This window comes from Pteropus vampyrus, unplaced genomic scaffold (genome assembly GCF_000151845.1).
Source record: "Pteropus vampyrus isolate Shadow unplaced genomic scaffold, Pvam_2.0 Scaffold15, whole genome shotgun sequence".
NCBI classification, from domain to species: Eukaryota; Metazoa; Chordata; class Mammalia; order Chiroptera; family Pteropodidae; genus Pteropus; species Pteropus vampyrus.
In genome coordinates, this window is record NW_011888796.1 from 17613475 (window position 1) to 17638433 (window position 24959).

Consider the following 24959-nt stretch of genomic DNA (forward strand, 5'->3'; position numbering starts at 1 on the left):
ATCCTAATCCCTCCTCTCATTGGGGCTCAGCTCATGAACCTAGGGCAGAGAGAAATCCCAGAAGCCTCGGGGTCCTCTAGCCAGCTTTGCCAATCAACCACAGAGATGAGTTTAATAGAAGGGTCGGGTAACATTTGGATTTCCCACCTAAAAGGCCTGCCTGGTATTTAATATTTTGTAAAATTGCCTCCATTAGTTTTGTAGGTGACAGCTGCATTAACCCACCCCAAATCATCACAAGCATATTAAAGCTGAGTGGGTGTAATAATGCAGACCTCCCCAGATAGGCAGAATCCAGTGCAAATTAAACACGAAACATAACGAGGGCTTTGCAGCTCATTTTGTAATTTAATTGAGCAATGTATCTGGTTGTTAATGGCAATATCGGACACATTAGATTGATATGTTGCAAAGGAAGGATGTTTAAGTAGAAAACTAATTCCTGCTGTGATTACCCTTCTGTTCCACAGGCCCCGTTATTAGCGTGCTTTGTGTAAAATTCATTAGTAGTCGTTGCTTGATCTCTAAATAAATAAGTTATTTAAATTGTGAGTAGGAAAAAAAAGAGGCTGATTATGTAAATGGATTAGGTTGTCAATATTTCATTTCTAATTTTTTTTCTGGGACTGTGGAGTCAGTTACTTCATAAATATGGCAGGGTGGTGAGGTGCCCTTCAGAGGAAGCTGGCCATCAGAGGAACCTGCCGGATGGGAGGGAACAGCAGTCTTCCAGTGACAGGGAGGAGGAGTCGGGAGGTGTCTCCTGCCTTGGGTTTCTTCCCTTGATGTCTGAGACATCTGAGACGGGCCAAACTCAGTAACTTCTAGAGAAATCCATTCTGAGGCTGAATAAGGGTTAACAATTCAGATAGTGATTTTCCAGCTCTTCAACACTGTGTCTTCCCCTTCTGCTTCAATTACCCTCCTTACCTCCCCCAGCTTGCCTCCCCTCCTCCTTCCTATCTTCCACCTTCCATTCCTTCTCCAGATATACCCTTTTATCATTCCTCTTCCTCCCTCTCTTTTCTCTTTCCCTTCATGAGGCCTCAGACTGGCTAAAATGCAGCAAGATTTGTAGGAAGGTGCTCTGGGGTCATCTCGGCCACTTGCTGACTGTATGAGGTTGGAACAGTCACCTCACCTGTCTGTGTCTCAGCCTCCTCAACTACAAAGTGAGAGTGATAGGAATGTCTGCTGCTTCAGGGGTCTGGGGGACAGGCTTTGGGGCCTGAGCAGCTGGAAGGCCCTCTCTATCCAGTGCCCGGGGAAATAGCCATCATTACCCCTGCTGCCCCTCCATTCTGCCAGAGTCCTTTTGCCACAGTGGCTCTGAGAGGGGAGAGTAGGCGGCATCTTCTTGTGAGGAAAATCTCAAGGCTCGACCCCAGTCACCCTCTTCCTCTCCCTGTCATTGTGGGTTCAAGGCAACAAAGACAGAAGAGAGACAGACACCCCAAGATACGTTGCCAAGACACGTGCATGACACTCTGGCTGCTCCATCCTCCAGGCTGGCCCTACAGCATCACTAGGGTCTGGCCACTCACCCTCATGATAGGCAACCAAGCCACCCATATATGGAGTCTCCAGGCTCTGCTGTGGAGAACACTGTTTCTAACTTAAAACTCTTTAAGGTTAATAAAGAAGTTAGGGCTGTATATTTTTTAAACATCTTTTATTCCCCTCCCCCCCCCCCCCCCCCCCGCCCATTATTGTAGAAAACATTTAGAAAACCTGGATAGTGGGAAAACATGACAATTAAAACACCTCTAATTCCTCAAGTCCACTCCCCTGTTAACATTTCGGAATTCTTCACTTTGAGCTTTTTCATGTCAGAATCTGAGTAGGTCAGATGGGCTCTGTTATGAGAACTACAGAAAACAATACTTAGAAGAGTAGTAATAATAATAAGTAACATTTCTTATTGAGCCCTTACCATGCACGAGGCACATTTCTAAACATTTACATGTATTATCTCATTTAATCCTCAACCTGGTGAGGCTTAGTTATTATCCCATTTTATGATGAGGTTGTAGATGTCAGAGCTGCTGGTCGGTTCTCCATGTGGCACCATCAAAGCAGTGCTGAGATACAGATAATCCAAAACCCTAGAGGCCATTCCTGCTTGTCACTGGGACACAGAAGTCACTCACCTCTTTTACCTCACAGGCCTCTGGGTTTACCCTTTAACTTGTCAAGATCCAGTTGCTGTGACAATGAAATTGCTTCCCCTGGGAAATAGCCCTGGGCTGGGGTGAGGAATGTCATCCATGTCTAGGAAGCCAGGCAGGGGTCACACCCTCTCTCAGAGTATCCACAACCGATGGCCGTGAGTCAAATAATTATTATTCTGGGAACTCCACGTACCAGGCCAGAACAGACGGAGGACACAAAGAGGGCCCAGTTCTACTTTTTGAGGGGCTCCCCAGTCAATGTGAGAGGCTCAGTCCCGGCCTTGAGGGGATCCCCAATCCAAGGACATGGAATTCTCCAGTCTGATGAAAGAGGATGCTTCTTGTATTCAGGGCGAAATTCCACACTGGCAGAGGAGACCTGGCTCCTTGTATGACGAAGGGAGACTATACATCTGCCCAAAAGACTCACAAAACCAGAGACAGTGAAAAGAAATGAAATTATCCCCATTTCATTAAATCTAAGATGCTAATTGTAAGATACATCATTTTCTTTATATACTCAGAATGAAAAACACTGATAATTAAACTATGACATGCCGTCAGCAAATATACGATTTCACAGATGTTAAAATAATTTTTTAAAAAACAAGGTTTAGTGTTTAATAGATACAGAAGTTTCAGTTTGGGAAGGTGAAAAGGTTCTGGATTTGGATGGTGGTGATAGTTGTACAACAGTGTGAATGTACATAATGCTACTGGACAGTACACTTAAAATGGTTAAAATTATAAATTTTATGTTACATTTATTTTACTGCAATCAAAAAATGAAAAAACACACACACACACATAAGGCCTATAATCAATGAAATATGATAGTACAAACTCAGTGCTGGGGGACTGAGGGGACCTGGCATAAGGGGGAGAACTGACTGGGGTGACTAAACCATGGAGTACTTCCTGGAGGAGGAGAGGTACAAGGGAAGGGGCCGCAATGGAGTGCAGCATACCAGGCCCAGGCCTAAAGTCTGGGAGGTGCATATTGGATGGATCTAGAAGGGCAGGTGAGGGCACAGCCTCAGCCCTGCTCTGCTGTTCCACAGGTGCCAAGAGGAATGCCCCTTCGGGACCTTCGGCTTCCAGTGCTCACAACGATGTGACTGCCACAACGGGGGCCAGTGTTCACCCACCACCGGTGCCTGTGAGTGTGAACCTGGCTACAAAGGCCCACGCTGCCAGGAGCGGCTATGCCCCGAGGGCCTGCATGGCCCAGGCTGCACCTTGCCTTGTCCTTGTGATGCCAACAACACCATCAGGTACAAGCTGGGAGCAAGGGTGGGGCGGGCACTGATGGAGAGGGGCTGCTCAGGGCGGAGATCCCCACCTCCAGTCATCCAGCCAGGGCAGTGAAAGAGCTGGGACCTCAGCAATCACTCTTGCTGACCACTTTGGTGAAAAGAAGGGAAAACCCAGGCCACACAGTCAGTCAGGACCCAGGCCCAGGTGACCTGCCTCTGTCTACCGCCCTTGGCTGTTAATAATGAAAATGGACTGACATGAGACCCCACACCCAGGAACAAAGAGGGAGCCTAGTGACCCTCAGGGGAGTCCGATGGGAGTTGGGTGGGGCCACACATTCGAGGGGGGCTGGGATGGCTGGACTTGGGTTGCCTCAGGCTCTAGGGGCATTGTCCTAGAGAACATTTCATCTCCATATGCTCAGCATCTAACCAAGTGCCTCCCCAACCTCGAGGAGCCCAGAGACAGGACTGCCAGGGTAGAAGCAGGAGCCACAGAGGGACAGTACTAGAAGGGACCTTAAAAATCAGTGTGGCTTGCCTAGGCCTGGAGAGAGCTGTCCCAGCAGGCCCTGGCTAGGATAGAGGAGCAGGAGGGGCAGAGGACAGGCCTTTTGTCAGGGGCCTTGACTTAGGGCCAGCCTCTCCCTATACTCTGTGTCCTTTGGAGCTTGGGGACACTTGGGCTGAAGTTCGCCCCACCCCTGCTTCCAGATGAGCCTGAATCTGGGAAGCAAAGAAGCCAGAGCTGCCCTGGGCCACCTCTCCCAGCTCCCTTCACTTCCTGCTTCATGTATCATCTGGCCTCACCCTCTAGTAATAAATGAAGCTGTTGGCCCCAGGCAAATGCTTCCACAGCCCTTTAGGCGGCTGCCTCTTATCTGAGTGGGAAGGATGGAGGGAATCTTCCTTCTCCCCTCAGGCCTGCAGGACAGCTCAGGGGAGGACTGGCTGCTCCGAGCAGTAGGTGCTGCTGCTGTTAGCAGCCCTGACTCTAGACAGCCAGAATGTAGCCTCAGCCTCTCTTCGTTTCCAGCTTTTGATTCTCCACAAATCACCCAAGAGCCTCTGGTCACTTCAAGTAGAGATGTCTTAGCGACTGTTATGGCTTAGATGGAATCTGTCCTTGGTCCTCAGTCCCTGGAGACTGCTGTGCTGGTCAGGGAAGGCTTCCTGGAGGAGGTGACATCTAGGCTGGAGGGGAGGATGAGAGCTCCAAGGCTCTAAACATAGGGGTCTGACATGGCTGGTTTTGGGGCTAAGTAACTACCTCAGATTGTCCCATGGTTGGGAGACAGCACCAAGAATCCCCACCCCCTGCTGGGAAACCAGGGGTGGGTGGGGGCCCTCTCCAGGACACCATTCAAGGCTGCTGCTAAGGTCTAGTGCAGGATGAGTCCCTGCCACAGACATCCAACCAACCCCCAAATTAAAGAGCTATTGTTTTCCTCCTGTGCCTGAGCAGCCATGGCCTGCATAATTTATCCTTCCTCTGAAGGAGTCCTCGATGCATTATTAATCTGGAAGGACTCCCTCTTCTCTGTCGCTAATCTCAGCCCATCCAATATTGATGATTATTTGCTTTACTGTCTTTAATGCATGTCATGTTTCAGGGACTGAGAGGCAGTATCGCTGCACTGCTTGGTAGTGGGCGCTCTGAGAGTACCTGGCAGCCAGCCTCCCAGGCTGGGCTCCTCAGTGTCTTTATGACTTCCTCCAGGCAGGGAGCTGTGACACAGCCCAGGCTCCTGGAGGGCAGGAGCCCCTGGCTCATCCATTTCTGCAGCCTTAGCATTGCATAGCGCCGGGCACAGAGCAGGTGGTTCAGCCCCTGAGCTGATGTCTGCCCTACTGTTTTTAAAAAATATTTCACTCCTTTCTCTTGGTAGCCTGGCCAGTGACTGAGCCCCCAATGTTCACAGTTGGTGTGCAGTCTCACTCAGGGTTTCTCAGCCTTGACATTTTGGGCTGCGTAATTCCTTGTTGTAGGGCTGTCCTGTGCATTTTAGGTTATTTAGCAGTATCCTTGGCTTCTGCCCACTAGAAGCCGGTAGCAATACTCTGCCTCCAAGTTCTAACGACCAAAAGTGTTTCCTGGGAAGGGTGGGGGAAGGGAAAATTGCTCCGGGGATTGAGAGCCGCTGGCCTTACCGAACTCTCTCATGCTGCCCTGGCTTTGTTCTCGCTGACAAAGAGAACAGTTATCTTATTCTGTGTAGACACAGGTCACTCCTCTGTTCCCATGAACCTTTGTCCCACTTTAGAGTCATGTCTTGGGATCCCAGAAAAGCAGAGGGACAATTCTGTAACTCCCAGTCCCAAAGTAGTTCAGCCGCAGGTTCTGGTAGGCCCTGGGGCACCTGAGTCCTGGCCTCAGAGCTACCTCTGTCTGAACAAATGTCCTGATATGTGTGCTTCTCCTGTGTCTCAGTTTCTCAATCTCTCCATCACTTTTCATCAGCCTAATGGGGTAAAAGTTCTCTCGTGGTCTTTGAAAGTGAAGCTTCCATCCAACTCCCAAGGAATGGAGCATGGGACCCCAGAGACCTAGCCTCATTTCACCTCAGCTCCTGCTTACTTCTATTGTGAGAACTTATTACAGAGCTCTACCAAGCCAGCTTGCAAGGCCTTGAGCATCTTTCCTGGGGAGACAAATACTTCCAGCCCCCAGCCAAAGAAAACTCTACTCATCCAGCCCCAGCCTCTCTGCTCCGTGCCCCTCTGGAGAGGCTGCTTCAAAGAGGTCAAGTTCATGTGCCCTAGGAAGGAAGAAGTGGCTAAGATTCCTCAACACTTCGTTCCTTTTATAAACACTTTGTAGCACTCACAAGAAAACTATCCTCCTTCCTAAAGAATAACCTTGAAAAAGAGAGTGCCTGTGTGCTGGGCCTCTTTCATATCCCCTCCACAATTGGATTGTCATAGACAAATTTCAGCAACCATGATCATGTATTACCTTTGAAAGATTTGATTTAGCCAACAGATGCAGCATTGATAGTAATCTCAGAGCAGCCAGGAAAAAAAAGGCAGAAAAATCCACCCTGAAAAGAATCCCGTATTGTTCAGCTTTCAGCTCTCATTAAGTTGTGATTAATCTATGTCTAGGGAAAATGGGAGAAAGGCAAGGAAAAAGAAACAGAACAGACCTAACCAGCCTGAATACCAGTGTTTGTGACTTTTGCCTGGGCCTAACCAGAAATCACTTGCCCACCATGTGACCCAAGGGAATGGCTCTGCCACCACCAGGTGGAGGGGAGCAGAGAGATGTGATGAAAGTGTCGGTTTCCCAGTCATAATCATTCAGTCAGCAGTCATTCCCCACTTTCTTTGCAGAGAGATTGTGGAGTTTTTATAATACCCGACAAGTAATCCAATTAAGAAAATAGAGAACTCATTTTTTAAAATAGAATTTAAGGATATGAAAGGAGAGAGAAAGACACGATTTCAAATTTGGTTTTGAGTCGGAGTAAAAAGTAAAATTGGCACAGATACACCCCTGAGCAGCCAAAATGCTGGCAACTGTGATGGAAAATGGGAAATGTGGGAGTGCTTAGAAAGCAGCATTTGCTGGTTCACTGTGTGTCTAGTACGCTTTTCACAACGTAGTGTTCCCGCCAGAGTGAGGACCTGTAATGAGAGGTTCCATTGATGGGAAGGGCAGAAGTGTGCTTGATACCCTTTAGAATATCCCAGGCTGGGCAGAGCTGATGGCTGCAGTCAACACTGCCAGCCAGGTCATTTCCTGAGTCCAAGCATGTCAGTCTCCACAACTGTGACTGAGCAGGTCCCTCTAACCCTAAACCAAAACCTCAGAGGAGGTCCCTAGAGAGTTGGAACTAAGAAAGGCCATGCCTAAGGGCTTTGCTCAGAGTGTTGGAATAGAGAGGAGTGCCCCACAACTGTCTGGCTGAGGGTCAAGGCCACCAAATGGGGCTCCCACTCCTTGGCACCCACGCAGGTTGCTATTTCTCCTTACAATATGGAGCTCAGGGAAGGATTTTTCTGGAACCATGAAGGTCAGGCAGTCTTCATTCATCCCTTACATGCAGTCTTTTTTATATGTTTATAATTTTTATTGCTTTACATCTGTTTATAAATAGGTGCTCGGTTTGGGTGCATCAGAGAATACATAGAAATTTAAAGAAAAACTCAGCATCACTCATAATTTCTCAACCCAGAGGGGAGCACAAAAACCAGCTTGTTGTAATTTATTCATTCATCATCCATGTCTGTATACATCTATATTGCTTTTCTCATATTTTAAATCATAGCTTTGTATATAATTTGCTTATTTTGCTTAAGATTATATCGTTAAATAGTTTGGAAAACATTTGAATGCTTCTCTAATATTCCTTCATATGAATTGTCATAATTTATTTAACCAGTATCCTGTTAGAGGTGACATGAGGCAGTAGAGTATGGGCAGAGAGACCTGGGTTTGAATTCCAGCTGCCACAGATTTAGCTGTGTGACCTTGGGCAAGTCACATAACTTCCAATTGCCATCTGTAAAATAGAGGCACTAATGCCTAACTCACACGCTTATTTCATGATTTGAAATATATGTGTAAAGTGCCTACTGCTTTAATAGCCTGGTCACATTATTATTTAAATTGCTTCCATTTTCCACTGTTATAAATAATGCTTTAAGGAACATCTGTGTGCATAAATCTTTGCCCACGACTATGATTATTTCCTTAGGATAGATTCTTAGAAATGGAATTATAAGACCAAAGGGTCTGAATATTTTTAGGACTCCTGATACATATCCCCAAATAGGTTTCCAGAAAGCTTTACCAGCATCGAATATTGTTCCTTTTTAAAAATTTCTTTTTACTGTTTCGATAAAGGAAACGTGATGTTTAATTATTTTGATTTGATTATTAATGAGACTAGTTAATGATCCAACATTTTCCAAAACGATTATTAGCTACTTGCACTTAACTATTCAGGAACTGTCTTCTCCTGTCCATCCTTCATTTTCCGTGAGAAAACCAGGGCTCCAAGAAGAGAAATAGTTTGGCTCGGATTCACACAATTAGTTCATTATTTCATTCACCAAATATGTACTGAGCATCTTCCGTGTGCCAGGGACCCTGTTGGGTCCTGGGGTATAATACAGAGGTGAAATAGACAGAGGCCCTCCCCCATGGAGCTGTCTGTCACCTGGTGAGAGAGACAGATGATAAATAAGCCAGCAGACACAAAATAATTACTTGTAGTAAAAGTATTATCCATTCTCAAATATTTAATTGGGCCATGAATATGAGCCAGGCACTGGAGGAGATCCACTAATGACCCAGGGAGATAAAGTCCATGCCCTCATGGAATTTAGCAGAACTATGACTTGTACCTGGGCTCCTCCTGCCAGCCCAGAACATGCACACTTCTGCCCTTCCCATCAACAGAACCTCTCATTACAGGTCCTCACTCTGGCGGGAACACTACACCATAAAAAGAATACTAGACCATATCCCTTCAGCTGGACTCAGGTACAGGGAGGCAAGTGACACAGGAAGTCTAAGAGGTTTATCTCTACCATCCAGCATCTTCTCTGGAGTGTGGTCTGGGTCTTCCCAGAAGCAGATACCAAGAAGAAGAGATTTACTAGGGAGATAGCTGTGAGGGGAGATGGGAAGGGGACTGGGAGGCTAAGAGAGGATCAGACTGCAATGCAGGTCTGACCCATGAGAAGGAGAGAAGGAAGGAAGTCTGGGTGGAAAGTCTTAGACTACAGCTCAGTTCTAAGAAAGTGTGGTAAGGTGGGAAGTCTTTAAGCCAAAGTCGACCATCAGAGGAGTCTCAGATCTCTCAGGAGTGTGCAGACCTCAATATCCCTGCTGTGCTCTAACTGGGAGCAGCCCAGGGGAAGCGTGGCCTCTCAACAAATGTAGTGATGAATTTCAGACACAGCAGCTGAGCCATCAGTCAATTACACACCTAGAGAAGCTCTGAGAAGCAGTCACCATACTCCACACTCCACATCCCTTCTGATCGCAAATGGGTATTCGCTGTTGGATCAGACTTCTACCAGCCAAAGGTTGCCTCACTTTCTAGAGGTCATGACAGACAGACCCTGCCTCCAGCCAAGTGGTCCTTTTTCTGAACTAGACAGAAAGGGAATGGAGACAATTTCCCCCATTTTTAAAGAGCCCTGGCAAATGCAGACTTTGCCAGAGAAGGGAGGCCCCATCTGCCGAAGTCTCATTTTAACTCAGCAAATGTTCACTGAGTACCTGCAATATGCCACTGAGTTTCACGGCCACACTCCTGCCCTCACACCTGGCATCTGCCTTGAGTGCAGAATGGGTGAAGCTCTGGACCCATAGTACATAAGGGAAGGGACTGAAGAGGCTGCCTTCTGCTTTGGTCTCTTCATATTTATGTTACAAAGAACACTTGTTTTGGAGTCCAGAGACCTACATCCTAATTCTGATTTTGCCACTTCCTTGCTATAGGCAAATTATATAACCACCACGAATCTTTGTTTCTTTGGGCCAACAAGACCACGGAACCTTGGGATCATCTGACAAATGAGACATTAAGCAATTTAGCCTCACAGGCCCTTTGATTCTGCTACCCTGGGCAGACCAGACACACCGCATCCCTGACCAGACCGTCCTCTCATTCTTCTCTCATCTCTTCAGCTGCCACCCAGTAACTGGAGCTTGCACCTGCCAGCCAGGCTGGTCTGGCCACCACTGCAATGAGTCCTGCCCTGCTGGCTACTATGGCGATGGCTGCCAGCTGCCTTGCACCTGTCAAAATGGTGCTGACTGTCACAGCATCTCTGGGAGCTGCACTTGTGCCCCAGGCTTCATGGTAAGATGGAAGGGCTCTCCTATGGCTCCTGTGGCTCCTGTGCCTCCCACCCCACACAGGATAGGAGGGGCCACCTCCTTCTACCTCCAGGCGGAATCAGGGAGTGTAGTCTTGTGTCCAGGGAGGAAGAATGGGAGTGTTTCCATGTTCCTCTCAGAGACAGAGCCCATAACCAGAGAGCCCCCAAGGCTGTTCTCAAAGGGCCAATTCTGTTGGGGTTTGTAATTGTGAAAATAATAGAAAGAGGGGATCTTTTCATTGTTCTCTCACCCTGAAGCACCAGTTGTCTTTGTGCCCATCTCCTTCCTGTCCATTTCCTTATGTAGAAACTGTACTTTAAATTTTGAATTTTGATCTTTTCCTAGACTAGCGTTATATAGTATAATATTCTTGATGCTGGGCAGAGCAGTGAGATGACTTTGCCCAGCTGCAGGCTAACATTTAACACATTTAAGGTAGGCCAGGTTCTAAGCTATGATGTTTGGTAGGTTCGGTGTATTAAATGCATTTTTGACTCACAGCATTTTCAACTTATGACAGGTTTATCTTAAGTGGAGGAGCACCTGTATTTTTGCATCATAATAACCACAGTGCACATGGGCAGTTTTGCATTTTGCTTTCTTTCACCCACATTTACTGCTTGGGCTTCTTAATTATCATTTTATATGACTGAATGACACTACAGGAGCTGATGTACCCCCAGTTTACTCAGCCATTTCCTTACGGCTGAATATTGAGTTGTTTCCAGTATTCCCACCAAATGTTGCAATGAGCATCTTCCTACAAACAGCTTTTTTCCCTCATATAGAATGATTTCCTTAGGGTGAATTCCTAGGGTCAGTGGGCATAATTATTTATGGCTCTTGATGGATGTTGCCATTTTACTTTCCTCAAGGGTTATATAAATCTATACCACCACCAGCTGTGTATAAATAAATGTACCTATTTCAGAACAACTTTGCTAACATTCTTTTTTTTAATTTTTGCTAATTATATAGGTAGAAAATGGCTCCTCAATGTTGCTTTGATTTGCATTTCTCTGATTACTAGAGAAAGTGAACCTCTCCCCCATGTGTTTACTATTTGTATTTCCTCACGAATTATGCTGGTATTTGAGGTTTGATTCTAGGGAACTTGACATTGGAAGTGAGATCTTTCAAAGGTAGGGTGTGCCCAGTGGGTCTCAGGACTTAAACACTCAGGGGTCTCCCTGACATGTTTTTTTATTGTGCTGTAGGAAGTGGTTTATGCAGTAGAAAGTGTGTTTTTTGGAACCAAATCAGTGTCACATCCTGGCTGCCCTACTCACCAACTGTGTGACCTTGGACCAGTGAATTAGCTTCACTCAGGATCAGTTTTTTCACCTGTGGAATGGAACACCTGCCTTGCAAAGTTGCTGTCAGATGCCTCAGCGCTTCTCAGGCTTTAGTGAGCTTTGGAATCATTGGTGGGCCTTGTTAAAGAGCAGGTTCTGATCCAGTAGATCTGGGGATGGTCCTGAGAGTCTGCTTTTCTAAAATGCTCCCAGGTGACTCCAGTGCTGTTGGTCAGTGGCCTCACATGCATAGGAAAGGATGGTGCTCAACTCGGGCTGCCCGGTGGAATCACCTGGGAGCTTCACAGACACTGATGCGGGGCTCCTCTCCCAGAGATTCAGGTGTATTTGGTCTAGTTGAGGCCAATGTGCTGCCAAGGTGGAGATCCACGGATCTATAAGGAAGCCTTTGTCACAATATGGGAGTGTGGGTTTGCCTGGTGATGGTGTCTTGTGGGCAGATTTCCTCTAGCCTTTAGAACAAACCCTGTTCAGCTCCCTCCTCCTTCTCCTCAATGCAGAAAAACTGGGTGAAAATGAACTCCAGTGGCATCTCCAAAAGAGAAAAGTCTGTTATTCCTATAGGTTTCCTCTCTAGTTTACCTTTATTGATATGAGTTTTGTCCATAAAAAAATTCCAAGGTAAAAAGGAAGGCCCCAAGGTTGGGGGTTGGGGAGGAGAGAAGAGCTATTTGGGGTTAGAATCTCATGTAACCAAGTGATCAGGTGACTGAAGCCGAAGTGAACTGACCACACCAGACTGCCAGTGGGGCATTCTGACCCCAGCCCCAGCTTGGCTACTAGGGTAGTCCTATGGCTTTGGGCACATGGCTTCCCCTCTCACAGTCCCAGTTCCTTTATCTATAAATGATGACTTTGTAGGGGGAGATGAACCAACTGATTTATAAATCGTCTACTATGCAGACTCCATAGACCAAGTCAGGAAACACATTTCCTCCTTCTGGAGGAAATGAGGGAAGGTAGGAGCAAGGAGGCGTATGTGTGTGTGTTTGCAGAGGGGTTTCACTGAGGTTATTATAGTCTGATTATATATACTGTCTATGAGCCTACTGGGAGTCCCACCTCCCTGTTTTCCATTCTTTACCTCTAGCTTCTGGCCTAGTCACTGCTCCTCAGAAGGGGAAATCAGGACCCTGGGAGGTTCTAGGGAGGCTGGTGTCTGTGTGCCCACCGCCCCCAGGCCAGAGCTCCAACAGTCTGGAAACCAGACCACTGCCTCTCTCCCTCCCCTCTGAGATGCAAATGACTTCCTGCCCTTGAACTTTGGAGGACTGGGCACTTATAGAAATCATCTAGCTGTGGAGTCCCTCCTGCCTGGGGATTGGGGCTAAGATAGATTGTGTGCCAAGCTGCCCTGGTGAGACCATGTGAATTCCCATCCATCTCCTGCCCAGCCTCATTAAACCTGGAAAGGCTCTTCTGGGCCCTGTCGGGTGCTGAGCAGGAGCCACTGGAGGTGATTACAGAAGAGCCAGTTGTTCTCATCCAGCGAGACGCATTCTTACATGCACCAGGCTCCAAGGGGGAAATTATTACTGCTGCCCTCACCCCATCTTCTGAATGAATGGGACTGCAATTAGCCAGTTCTGGTGAGGGTAGGGGTTTGGGGCAATCAGCAGAACAGACTTGGCTGACACCCTCCCCCATATGTCCCGTGGTCAATAATAATTAGCAATGCTTTTATTTATTGGTTGGTTTGTGGATTTATGTACCTGCCTTTTTCTTTGAAAGATTTTTTAGGATGGGCAATTAATTAGAGACTAATTAAAAGAGCCTTTTTCTGAATGTTTGGAGACTTTGACCCTAGGCTTAGTAACCTTAGACATGTCACATCACCTTGCTAGGCCTCAGTTTTCTCATCTGTAAGATGGGAGTCATATTAGTCTTGCCTGCTCTTGGATGTGAGTAGCCAACGTGGTAATGGATATGAGGCCACATCCTCAGCTATACCCTCCTACCAGAGCTCTGGCTTTTTAAAGAGAATGTTGTGATAGCTTTATGAATGCAGAGTCTCTGAGGGCTGAGAATGGTCTCAGGCTCTACATAAATGTAAGGAGTGCTAATAAAGTATTGCAGAACCACCCCTGGGAGCCTAGTGACGTGCCCGCTCTAGCCAGGTGGTCCCCACTCCCTGAGACCACGAGAATGTAGGGTAAAAGCAAGTCCTGCCTGGCACCCTGGATATGCTGGCCCTCACATTCTTTCTTCTTCCTTCCTGCCTTCCCAGTCGGGTATATGGAGAGTCTAATCAGACACCCATCCAGCCATCAAGGAACTTATGCTCAATAAGAATCATATTCACATTAGCGGCAAACAGTTATTGAGTCTCTACTACATGTTTCATTTCTATTCCTCACAAGAGCCCTATGGAGGTACGCTTCTACCATCCTCAATTTGCAAATGAGGATGAAGTTCAAACTTCTGACTTGCTTGGGATCACAAAGCCAGTAGTGGTGATAGCCACTGAACTCTATATGTTAGATGACAGGCTTTGATTGACAGGTCACTGTAGAACCACACAAATCTGAGTTCAAATTCGGTTCTTAAATCCCCACCCTGCCTACTGGCAAGTAACTTGTCCTGCCTAAGCCTGAATTTTGTCATCTGTTGAGAGGAGACCTGGCCCTGAGAATGAGACACTTCATATGGAAATCTTACAGCTCGGAGCATAGAACACAATAGATACCCAGTAAAAATGGTAGTAATTATTGGCGAACTATGAGAGCTGTGGGGGAACATTGCTCAGCACCTTCTTCCAGGAAAGTGTCAAGATGAGCTACACCTAGGAGCAGAGGCTTGAACATGCACAGCTGTTATTCCAGGCAGGTCTACCCAAGCACGCTGAATGGTCAATCTCAGGAGGCACTGTGGGGTGGACACACCTGTCAATATTTAAGGAAATAGATATAGAGATGAAAGTGGGAAGAGACTCTGGGCATTTTACATATTAGTGTGGCAGCAGCAGGAGAATCACTTGGGACATGCATTACTGAATTACGTTGGTGCTGCCAGTGGTGGAAAACAGCCCTGGGCTGCAAGGCAAGAAACTAAGTTCCTAGCTCTGATTGAGCCAACTTTTGAGGCTTCTCTTTCTCATTTGTAGAAAAAGAATGACATCATCTACCCCAAAGAAACAATGGTGTGGGAGCCAGTCATTCAAATGGAAGTGCTTAAAATTGGGAGTGAAATTGTTTTAGCACCTTGGACAGCCCCACAAGTCCTTGCTCTTGGAACACAGGACCCTCACCCAGTCAGAACACCAGCGTGAACAAGGGTGACGAGGGAAGGGTTAGAATCATATTACAGAGGGCTCAGGCCAGCAGAGTCCTGTGAGTGTCCATGTGAGGAATAATCCAGAAAGTGAGGGCCTTTCTCTCCACTCACTGCAGCCAGGGGAGTAGCTGAACTGTGGCAAGGGCACTAAGTGGAGCTGCCCATCCACTTGGAGGTTAGGGTCACATCACCCCCGTCCACAGCTTCTCATTATCCACCGAATAAAGCACAAATCCCAGTCCTTTGTAACCTGCCTTAACTTCATCTCCTTCCACAAATCTATGCCGTAGCCACACATAACTCACTTTTCCCCAAATGCAGTGTCTGCTTTGGGGCTTCAACTTGTGCCTTTTCTCAAGCTTTCTTCTCTTCCTAGATTGCCCACCCATCTGTCCTTATCTCAGTCTACAAAAATCCTCCTCTGCCTTTCAGGCTAAAATCAAAGGCCACCTCTACCATGAAGTCTTCCCTGAATACCCTTCTCTTCAGGATTAACCCCTTCCTTCATCTCCTCTTTTCCCACAGAACATGGTTCATCCTCAGAGTCTGTCTCCCTCCAACGCTGCACCTGCTACTGCCCCCCTCCATGCCTACCATGTGAACATCTTGCTCAATATACTCTTTTTGAAATGAATGAAATTCTTGGGAAGAGTAATGTCTTTAAAGCATAAGTTTCCAGAACTGACCTTTATAGGAAAAAAAATCATCATATTTCTCAGTGGGCTTTGCCAGCAGGGCTGGTGCCTGAATCTACCCATTAGTTTCTCTGCACTTCAGAAAAACAGGCAGCTGCAGTGGGAACGGAACAGCTGTCCTCCAACATCATATCCAGGTTCTTTGGGTAAACGGTGTGAGTTTCTACCTTATGCAATACCTTATAGTGGTTACACAGAGATTCTGGAGCCAGATGCCTGCCTTCAAATGCCAGCTTTGTTGCCTATAAGCTTTGTGGTCTTGGGCAAGATGCTTTATCTCTCTGTGCCTCTGTTTTCTCATAAGTGAAAGGGGAATAATAATAAATCCATCATATTATTGAGCTGATTAAATTAATTGGTACATATAAAGTGCTTAGAATACCTGGCATATTGATAATCTTTCAACAAGTGTTAGCTATTGTTATCATTATTGTTGTTGATGCTGCCACTGCTATTGTTGTTATTTACCCCAAGGGGTCCTCCACCTGAAGAAGCTGACTGGCCCTGGCCTGAGTGCTCTGTCTGAGGATGCAGGTAGAAATGAGGATGAGAGGAAGAGAGCAGAGTTAGTTGAAACTTCCCCCTGGCTGGGAGCTCTTGGGTCCCCAAGGGCAGTCACAGAGCCGAGAATAGACTTTCTCGTCACAAGGGAGAGAAGGCCAGTTTCTCAGCCTTATGGCATCCTCCACTGACCATCTTTCCTTAATTAGGCCTCACCCAGGCAGCCCGCCTGATGAAGCCTCCTGTGCTGCTCTAGGACTAATTGCCGCCACCTTGGCACCTGGAGTGAATAGCCTGTGAGGTCACTGCCAGAGCTGCTAAGACTTGCTTTCCCAGACCCCCTCCCGGGTGCCTCCTCCCCACATGAAGTCCATGTGGCTGGGAGATAAGGGACCCGCTGGTCATTGCTCAGCACAGATGTTCCCTTTCAGCTCCAGCTATAATGGGGACGAGGAGCATGGGAGGCAGGAGAGAAGGGCCTAGTGTCTCCTCCCATGAGATTCGGGGCCTATATTTCTCCCCTGGATGACAGAATTTCTATTACCTTAAAGGGCTCATCTATTTATGCTGCAATTTTTTGAAGCCCTGTCTGCTGTTATTGAACCCTGCATGCTGGCGAGGGGAGCGGGCACTCCATCACCCAAATGAATAAACTCATTTCCACATTTTTCTCCCCTTTCTCTGTGCTGTCTGTAGGTCATATGCAAACCTCAGCTGCTCTAGCTAGGGAAGGTGGGAGGGGCTGAGAGTTATAAAAATCCAGATCAGTGGAGCAGTGATTGAATTTTCCTCTAAGGTTTGTGATGCCCTTTAAAGACGTCACCCTCCCCCAGCCACCCCCACCTCCTCAAGCTGGCAGAGTGCATGTCTGCCTCTTGTGTGGCTCCCAAGCTGGAACTCTAGAGAGTGAGGACAGCGGCAGGGCCAGAAGAGACTGTAGACTGAAAATTACAGCCAGGTGACATGTATATAATGTGTGCGCATTTCTTGTTCTAGTTGTTTTGTTCATCAAACAGATCTGCAGATGATTAGCCCTAAGAGTAGAAAGCCAGCTTCTTATCCCCTGCTCCCAACCATTGACTAGCTTCCTAATTATCATAGTAAAAGGTTTTCCTAGATGCTGCACTGGGGTTGAGGAATTCACCCTCTAGCTGCCACACTCATGTAAGCAGAGGAGCCCAGGTGGTGCAAAGTAGCAGAAATGATCCAAAAATATACACACATTCACAGGCTCCAGTACTCAAATCCCAGCTCTGCTGTCGCTTGCTGGGTAGCCATGGCCCAGTTACTTGAGCTTCTCAAGTCTTAGTTTTTTCATCTATAAAGCAGAGCAAATAATGGTACTATGGGATACTGTTATTTTTAGGATTAAATTAGATAAAATATGTACAATGTTTAGAGCAAAGCCTGGCATATAGTGAATGCTCGATAAACAATTGTCAAGGTTCCGCATGTAGTTGCGTAGAGATGACACACTGGAGGCAAAGGGTATGGACTTTGGGGTCAGATAGGCCTGGATTGAAATCCCAAGTCTGTTTCTCAGTAGCAGTGTGACCTTAGACAACGTGCTTAGCCTCTCTGAGCCCTTGTTTCCCATCTAAAAAAAATGGTTGATAATGCTCTCCTTCAGGGTCGGTGCTCAGCCCTTCCCTCATGCATCCTCTCATTTTACAAAGGAGGAAATCAAGGTCCAGAGAGGGAAACTGACTTATATTAGGTTACATAGTAAGTCATTAGCAGAACTGGGATGGAAAGCAGGTGACATAACTCCTAGCCTGATGCTCTTTCCAAACCTTTGCCTCCATCTCATGAGTTTGCTGTCCCCAGAGCAGACACCTACTGTTTTTTCCCAGCGCAGAGAAGGATAGGGGTGGGGTCCCTAAGAAGTTAAATCATGTTGGCAATTAATCCACAGAGCAAAGTAGGGAAAATTGGCTTTATGTCACTAAGGCTGAGTCCAGCCTTCCCCCTCTGGGACCCCACGGTTTGTGGCTTTGTTAGGGGAAACTGCTGACTCTTCCAGATTAAAAAATAAAAGTTCCCATGTCATAACACCCTCTCCTTGCCGTACATCTCATGTCCTTATCAGTGCCCTCATTATTGGGGCCTGGAGCTGGGGCTTTTGTCTCAGGCCTGGTGCCTGCAGCTCTCTCTGTGCCGCAGCAGCCGCTGTTGGCACAGGTCTGGGGCATCTATACTAAACATTCCCAGTTTTCTTTTTGTCCAAGTCTGACGTTGACAAGGTTTCTATCCCTGCTGGTTCCCGGTTCTGGCCACCCCGCAGACACGGAGGGTAGGGCCAGGAGTCAGAGGATCTTTCCTGAAAGGTCTGAAGGAAGTGGACAACTACGTTAGTGTGATGATGGCCCATTCATGGAGCACTGAGTAACCTGGGTGGGCCCTAGGCCCGGCACTCCGCTCTTCATACTTTGTTTACTTAATCTTCGCAACTCGGTATGTGGGGGCCATTAGGATCGCCACTTTGCCGATGAGGAAACTGAGGCTCAGAGAGGTGAAATAACCTTCCTAGTTGATAAGCAGCCACCAGCAGCTGAGCCTATAGCTCTCTGAACCCAGAGCCTGCACTTTTAGCCTCAAACCAAAATGCCTGGAGAAGAGAAGGCTGTGGATAAGTAGCAAATGACCAGCTTTGAGACTCTCTCAGGCCTTTTCCTAGGAAAGGGAAAACCCCACCAACCTCATTTTCCAGCTGGAGCCTAGTGGCTTCTTGACCTTTGTCTTGGAGAGGAGGTAAGTTGGGACTTTCAGTCTCCCTCCTTACTTCGGGGTCCAGCCATTGCACACTTGAGCTTGTCTGTCCTCACAGCTCTCTTGTGAGGAAAGCAAGGTGAGTACTGTTAGCTATGTTTCATAGATGAGGAAACTGAAGTTCAAAGTGGTTATATCTTGTCTAAAATGATCAAACTGGGCCTAGAACCCAGGGTTCATGGCTCCAAGGCCAGGACAGCTGGTTGAGAAGGGGAGGTCAGAGCTAAGGCAAGGACCAGCTGGAAGTCAGACCTGAGCTTAAACTCTGGCCCCGCTGCCTACTCGCTGTTCGATTTTGCCCAAGTCACTTCACTTCTCTGTGCCTTAACTTTATCTTCTGCAAAATGGGGATATAAATCCTGCTCTTTGTATCCTGGGGCTGATGCTGAAACAAGCTGAGCTGAAACAAGCCATGGGGAAGGACTGGAAGAAGTGCCAGGGTGCGTGCACCCAGAGGCTTGAGGGGAAGCAGTGGGCCCAGGGCCCGCAGACCATCCCCCCACCAAGCCACAGGTCTAGAACAAAGAACCCACTCCCCTCCCTCTACCCCTGCCCTCAAGCTCCAAGACCCCACCCATCACAACCCCTCCCAGCCATCTCTCCACTTAGTCATTAGCACCAATAATCCCATCTGCAGGAGTAATTATAGACCCCAGGAGGGAAAGAGATTCTTGCCAGAAGATGTGATTATGTCTGGAAAATGAAAGATCTTGCAGAAAAGGTCATGAATAAATTATTTCAAGGTGGGGCCGATAAGAAAACTATCAATGGGGGTAAAACAAAAACAACAACAACAAATCTCAAGAGTTCTCTCCAAAAGCCCTACTGAATAATTGTTCTTGCCTGTCCTAAAAGTTCTGAAGAAGAGTCTTAATTCTTTGAGACAGGCACAGGGAAGCCCAGCAGGGGCTCCCCAGCCTTCAGGCCCAGACGGCCCAGATTAGTTGTGGTGTGGGGAAAGTCAAGGAAAATAGTGGAGGTGGAGCGAGCTGTGTGGGGTTCATGCTGAATTCAGCGGGCAAAAGGGGGCTGTTGCAGTCTTGAGCAGGGGCGTGACAAAATGGTGCTGCATTTGACCTCCATAGTAGGGAGATGGTGACATTCGGTCTGAGAATACAGCAAGCAGTAGGTGCTCAGTGGATACTGGTCCCCATCACCCCCCATGGTTCTTCAGGAGATGCTGGTTGGCAGAATGGGGAGAGCTATGGGAGGGCTTTGAGTCATGAATCTCAGCCCTGCCACTCACCAACTGGGTGACTTAGGGAAGGTCACTTCTGAAACTCAACCTTGCAGGATGGTTTGTGGGTGAAACAAGGCAAGCACTGTGAAAGCGGCAGAGCAGATAAATCTAAGTATCTTTTTTACATCTGCAATGGGCCTAGGCTCTTATTGGACCTTGTGTAATAATCCAAATGCGTAAAGCATTTATAGCACTTCCTCCGGGCCAGGCACTATTCTGAGAATATTATGTATATCAACTTATTTAATCTTCACCACTACCCTTGGAGAAAAGTTCTACTATAGTGCCCATTTTGCAGATAGGGAAACTGAAACACAGAGAGGTTAGTAACTTGCCCAAAGTATACCCAAATAAAGCTGAAAAAATTAAAATAAGTTGCCCAAGGTCCCATAAGTGTCAGAGCCAGGACCTGAACCCAGTAGTCAGGTTTCAGAGCTCATGGGCTTGACACACAGCCTTCTGCTACCTCTCTGTGACCTGCCCCTTCTGTGAGCAAACTCAGAGTGATCCTCACTGCCCCCAACCAGGATGAAACCTTAAGCATAGCAGCAGGGGTGCTCCAGCCACAAAAGCTGAGTTTGGAAGTGACCTCAAACTATAGGGCAATCTGTCAGGTAGCTCAGGTGGTGGTGTGGGTGGAGCACCCAGTCATCACCAGAACCCCCATCTGTGTCACAATTCTTCCACTGCAAAATGCTCTCATATCCATTATCGCCTGAGTTCTCACAGCCCTCTGTTGCCATTTTATACACACAGAAACAGGCTCTACAAGGTTGCACAACTCTGAGCATCTCCTCCCTCCCCACTAAGCCCAGGGCTGAGTCACTCCCCAGGCAAATGCTGCCCAGAAGAACCCCTCCGGCCCCATCTCCCTCTGAGGCCTTGCTCCCCTTTTCTTTCTGCCCCTGTGGACCCCACACCCCCAGATAGGCTCTGCCCCAGGCCAGAAGCTACCTGTCCCTTCCTACAGGGAGGTCTGATCTGAACTAAGCTCCCTTCAAACCTGCCCCCCTGAAGCCTTGGGCCATAAATGGGGAGCACATTGAAGGCCCACATTATGTGTAGTGAAGTGTTCTATGAGAACTTGGCTGAGAAACCTCCAGGAGCCAGAAAAATCCAGAGGAAGCCAGCTTTATTAAGACTTGGATAATTTTACAGAATTTGGGGGGTGGGAGGGATGGATCCTGTGGACAACAGAGGCGACCTTTCCCATAACCCTCTTGTTTCTTTTTCCCTGGTAAAAGCTATTTGGGTTTCAACTTCTGAGCTTTCTTTGCATTCAGTCTACGATTGTATTTTTTTTTTTTTTTTTTTTTTTTTTTTATGATTCCACAATAGGTATGCAATTGGATTTGCCTAAGTCTGGACTCTCCCAGCCTCTCTCAGACAGAAAGGAATAGCTCAGACTCCTACCTTGCAGGAAGGGGTTTCTTAAAATAGGCAGAATACTGAGTCTCTTGCCTGATCTCTGGGATCCGCCTTTGTCTTTAGGGCAAAGTTTGGAGCCTGGCACTCACAGGCCTTCCTGCCTGGGCCATTCTGACCTCTAGGGTACTGTCTTACTGCTGTTCCTCAGCCCCGATGCTGGCAAACCCACTCTAGTGGCACTTTGTGGATGTTTCTATCCTAAAAGATGTTTCTGTTTCTGTATTAAACAGAAAGTTGCTAGGGGACAGGTCTATCTGATCTATCCCTGTGTTTCTACCCTTTTTCCTGCCACCCTCCTGACCCCAGCCCACTCCCAGGCCTGGCACAAACTCTCCTGCACAAAGTTGGGTTGTAAAGATTCGTGGAATAAATGCACAGGTAGTTTAGCAGCATCCCCTAAGTCATGAGTGTGCCACGTTTTGCTTGGACCTTAGTAAACGACCCCCATTGGCCTCTGCAGGACCCTCTGTACTCTAGAATCTGGTTCCTACTTGGGACATTGTCACTGTCTCTATAGTCAGACTCTGGCTCTGCAGGCCACTGTCCTGGGCCCACACACCCAGCTACTACTCCAGAGGATCTGAGTTCTGCAACCCACATGTACACACACACAAAATATCCAACCCCCACAATGTGGACCCAGCATGTCCATACCGTGAACACCACACTCACAGCCACCATGATCAAATCACCCTTGGGCTGTAAGGCTAGGATCGACTCAAAAGTCCAACATGCAGATACTAAACTTACCCCACAGCTGTCACACACCACTGATAAAAAACACACAGACATCAAACTATAGTAACTGTCATGTGAGTGGCACCTCCAGAGTTGTACAGTGCACAGCCTACACAACTGTACACAACAGTCTCAAGTCACTGACAGCCTATTCATTTTGAACAGACCTAGGGCTTCCAGGCCTAACCTTCAGCTCTCTACCCATCCCTCCTGGGAGCCAAACAGAATGACTCAGCCCCAAGAGCTCTGAGCATTTCCCACTCTGCATAGAGAGGAAAGGGTAGGGATAGATGTGACAAGTGGCCTTTGTCCTTCTCTCCTCGTCTCTCTGGCCCTCTGCTCCTCATGCCTTATGCAGAATTTCTTTTCCCCAACATGCATTCACTGTCAGTTGCTGCCTTATCAGTGACACACTAATTAGGTCCAGTGAGGTTTGCTCTGCATTGAGAGGCCTTTGTGGCTGGTCCAAGCTGTTCTTTCCTTGCCTTGTGGGCCACGTGTCACTCTTTCTCCCTGGAAAATCACAAATGAGGCTCCTCACCTGGGAGTCCCACTGCCTAAGCCCTTGAAACTGGGACTGGGGGTGAATGAGAAGAGTGGGCGGGGGGAATGCTGCTGGTACTCTCTATGGCAGAGCAGACACTTGCCCGGCAAGGGGCTTTGTAAACAGTAAAGCACACTCCACATGTGTGCTGCTGGCATTGACATGACATTAGACACCAAAATCAGCCTGCATTGCTAGCCCTGAAACTCCAGGAGTAGGAGGAGAGAGAGGGGAACAGTAGCAACCAGAGGCTCAGGGAGGCCACCAATGGCTGCTTGCAGAACATCTGGAAGTAGGGAGAAAACTAGCCTATGCCCCTCTTGTGCTACGACCTCATCTTGTGCCCTACCTACCTCTAGCCACTAGATGGTAAACTCCACGAGGGCAGTGACAAGATCCGTTCTGCTCCATGTGTATCCCCTGGCCTTGCACAGTGTCTGACACATACTAGTGCTTTAAAAAAACATCTCCCAAATGACTGAATTAATTCATTACATATGCATTGAGCACTGACTGTGAGTGCATCACTGTGCTAGGGCCAGGGCTACAGGTTGAATAAAACAGACCCAGACTTTAACCTCATGGAACTTAAAATCTAGTGGATAAGAGCTAACTTTTTAAACATTTATTACAATTGTGATAAGTGCCACAAAGGGGCAAATAACAGGGAAACCTGCTCTGGAAGTGGGAGGGCAGGGGGAAAGGTGAAGAATATGGGAGCTGGAAGGGACCTGAGGCCACATCTAGTCTAGTGTAATGGTTAGTGAGACCCAGGCCCCATCACGGTACTTGGTCTGTAGTAGATGCTCCACCAATGTTTATGGACTAAGTGGATGAACAAATGAGGTCAAGTCGCCTTGAGCCAGTGCTTTTGCCTTACTTAAACCCAGGTACTCTCACTCCAGGTCCAGGCCCTTTCTTGCCTAAACCATCCCTACTCTTCCAACAAGAGGACACATGGACCAAGGCAACTTTCCTAGTTCCTTTCCGAGAGTCCTCTCTGCTGAGTTCCCACAGACTGGTAGGAGCACACCCACCACTGTGGCTTAGATCTAGAAAACCTAGTTCTACTCTGTTTACGCTGCCTCCCACCCACAGAACATATTTATGGGACCCAGAGACGAGCTTGCACAATTGCCTCCCACTTCTGTGTGAGGGAGGGTCAACCACTTTCCATATTTCTGCTTCTTTCACTCCAAAAAATACTCATTAACCTCCTGCCCATTGCAAGGAAAATGGATGATCAACACAAGAAGCCCAGCTGTTGATTAATTTTCCAAAACAGGGCCAAACTACAAAGCAGCATATTGCAGGGGAGAAAATTCAATAAACAGCGTTTGAAACAAATTTAATAGAACATATAACTCATTACCCACCGAGGTCTGGGCCTGTGTTGCCATGTTGTGCAAGGAGGCTGGTGAAGGCTAGCGGGGCAGATTTGCATCTCTTTAGCAGGACAAGCTCCTGGGGTTCCATTCTGCCAGTAGCTCTTTCAAATCAAGTTCAGGATGTTAATAGCCAATGCATCTATAATTAACAGGCCTTTGGATGGGAGGAAGAGTTCACATCCATCCTCCATTCACAAAATAAAGACATTGAGTAAGACTGGCAGGCTCCCCCCAGCAGAAGAGGAAACCTCAGGGACCGGCCCCTGTGGAAGGTGGAAAGCTCCCTTTCCTGAGCTGGGGGGAGTGGGCTGTGGAAGTGAAATGAGGATGGATAAGGATATAAAAATACCCAGACATCAACTTCCAAGTGTTGAGAAAGAGCCAGATATCTGAGCCTTGGCAGGTGGCCGTTTCTCTAGGTCAAAGCCGTGTCCTCTGGATGCTGTGTGCTTAGGTCGTGAGTGTGCTGCTGACTCGAGCACAGCAGCATAGGCTATCCCAGCGTTTCACCGCATCTGGGCTCTTAGCATCTGTGCTTGAAATGGGAGCCAGGAGATTCGAGGTCCAAACCCACCTCTGAGTAGCATAGGCTGTGTGTGTTCTTGGGCAAGTTGCTTTCCCTCTCTTGGCCTCAGTCTCCTCACCTGTAAAACAAGGCTTATGGACCAAGCGATTCCCACTATCCCTTCTAGCTCTGGCATAATGAGTTGTCCCCCTATCATTAGGAGTGGGCATGTGGCCAGTTCTAGGCCATGCATTAGCAGAGTAGGTGGCCACCCAGCTGGTGTGATTCTTAGAG

General features: G+C 47.5%; 1 protein-coding gene across 1 annotated transcript in view; it reads left to right on the forward strand.

The window, feature by feature from the left end:
- Nucleotides 1-24959, forward strand: part of MEGF11 (multiple EGF like domains 11) — a 242991-nt gene that overhangs the window by 180736 nt on the left and 37296 nt on the right. The window contains exons 6-7 of the mRNA XM_011386098.2: nucleotides 3233-3445; nucleotides 10074-10248. Of these exons, the coding sequence (XP_011384400.1) occupies nucleotides 3233-3445; nucleotides 10074-10248 (388 nt within the window). The remainder of the gene's footprint in view (nucleotides 1-3232; nucleotides 3446-10073; nucleotides 10249-24959) is intronic.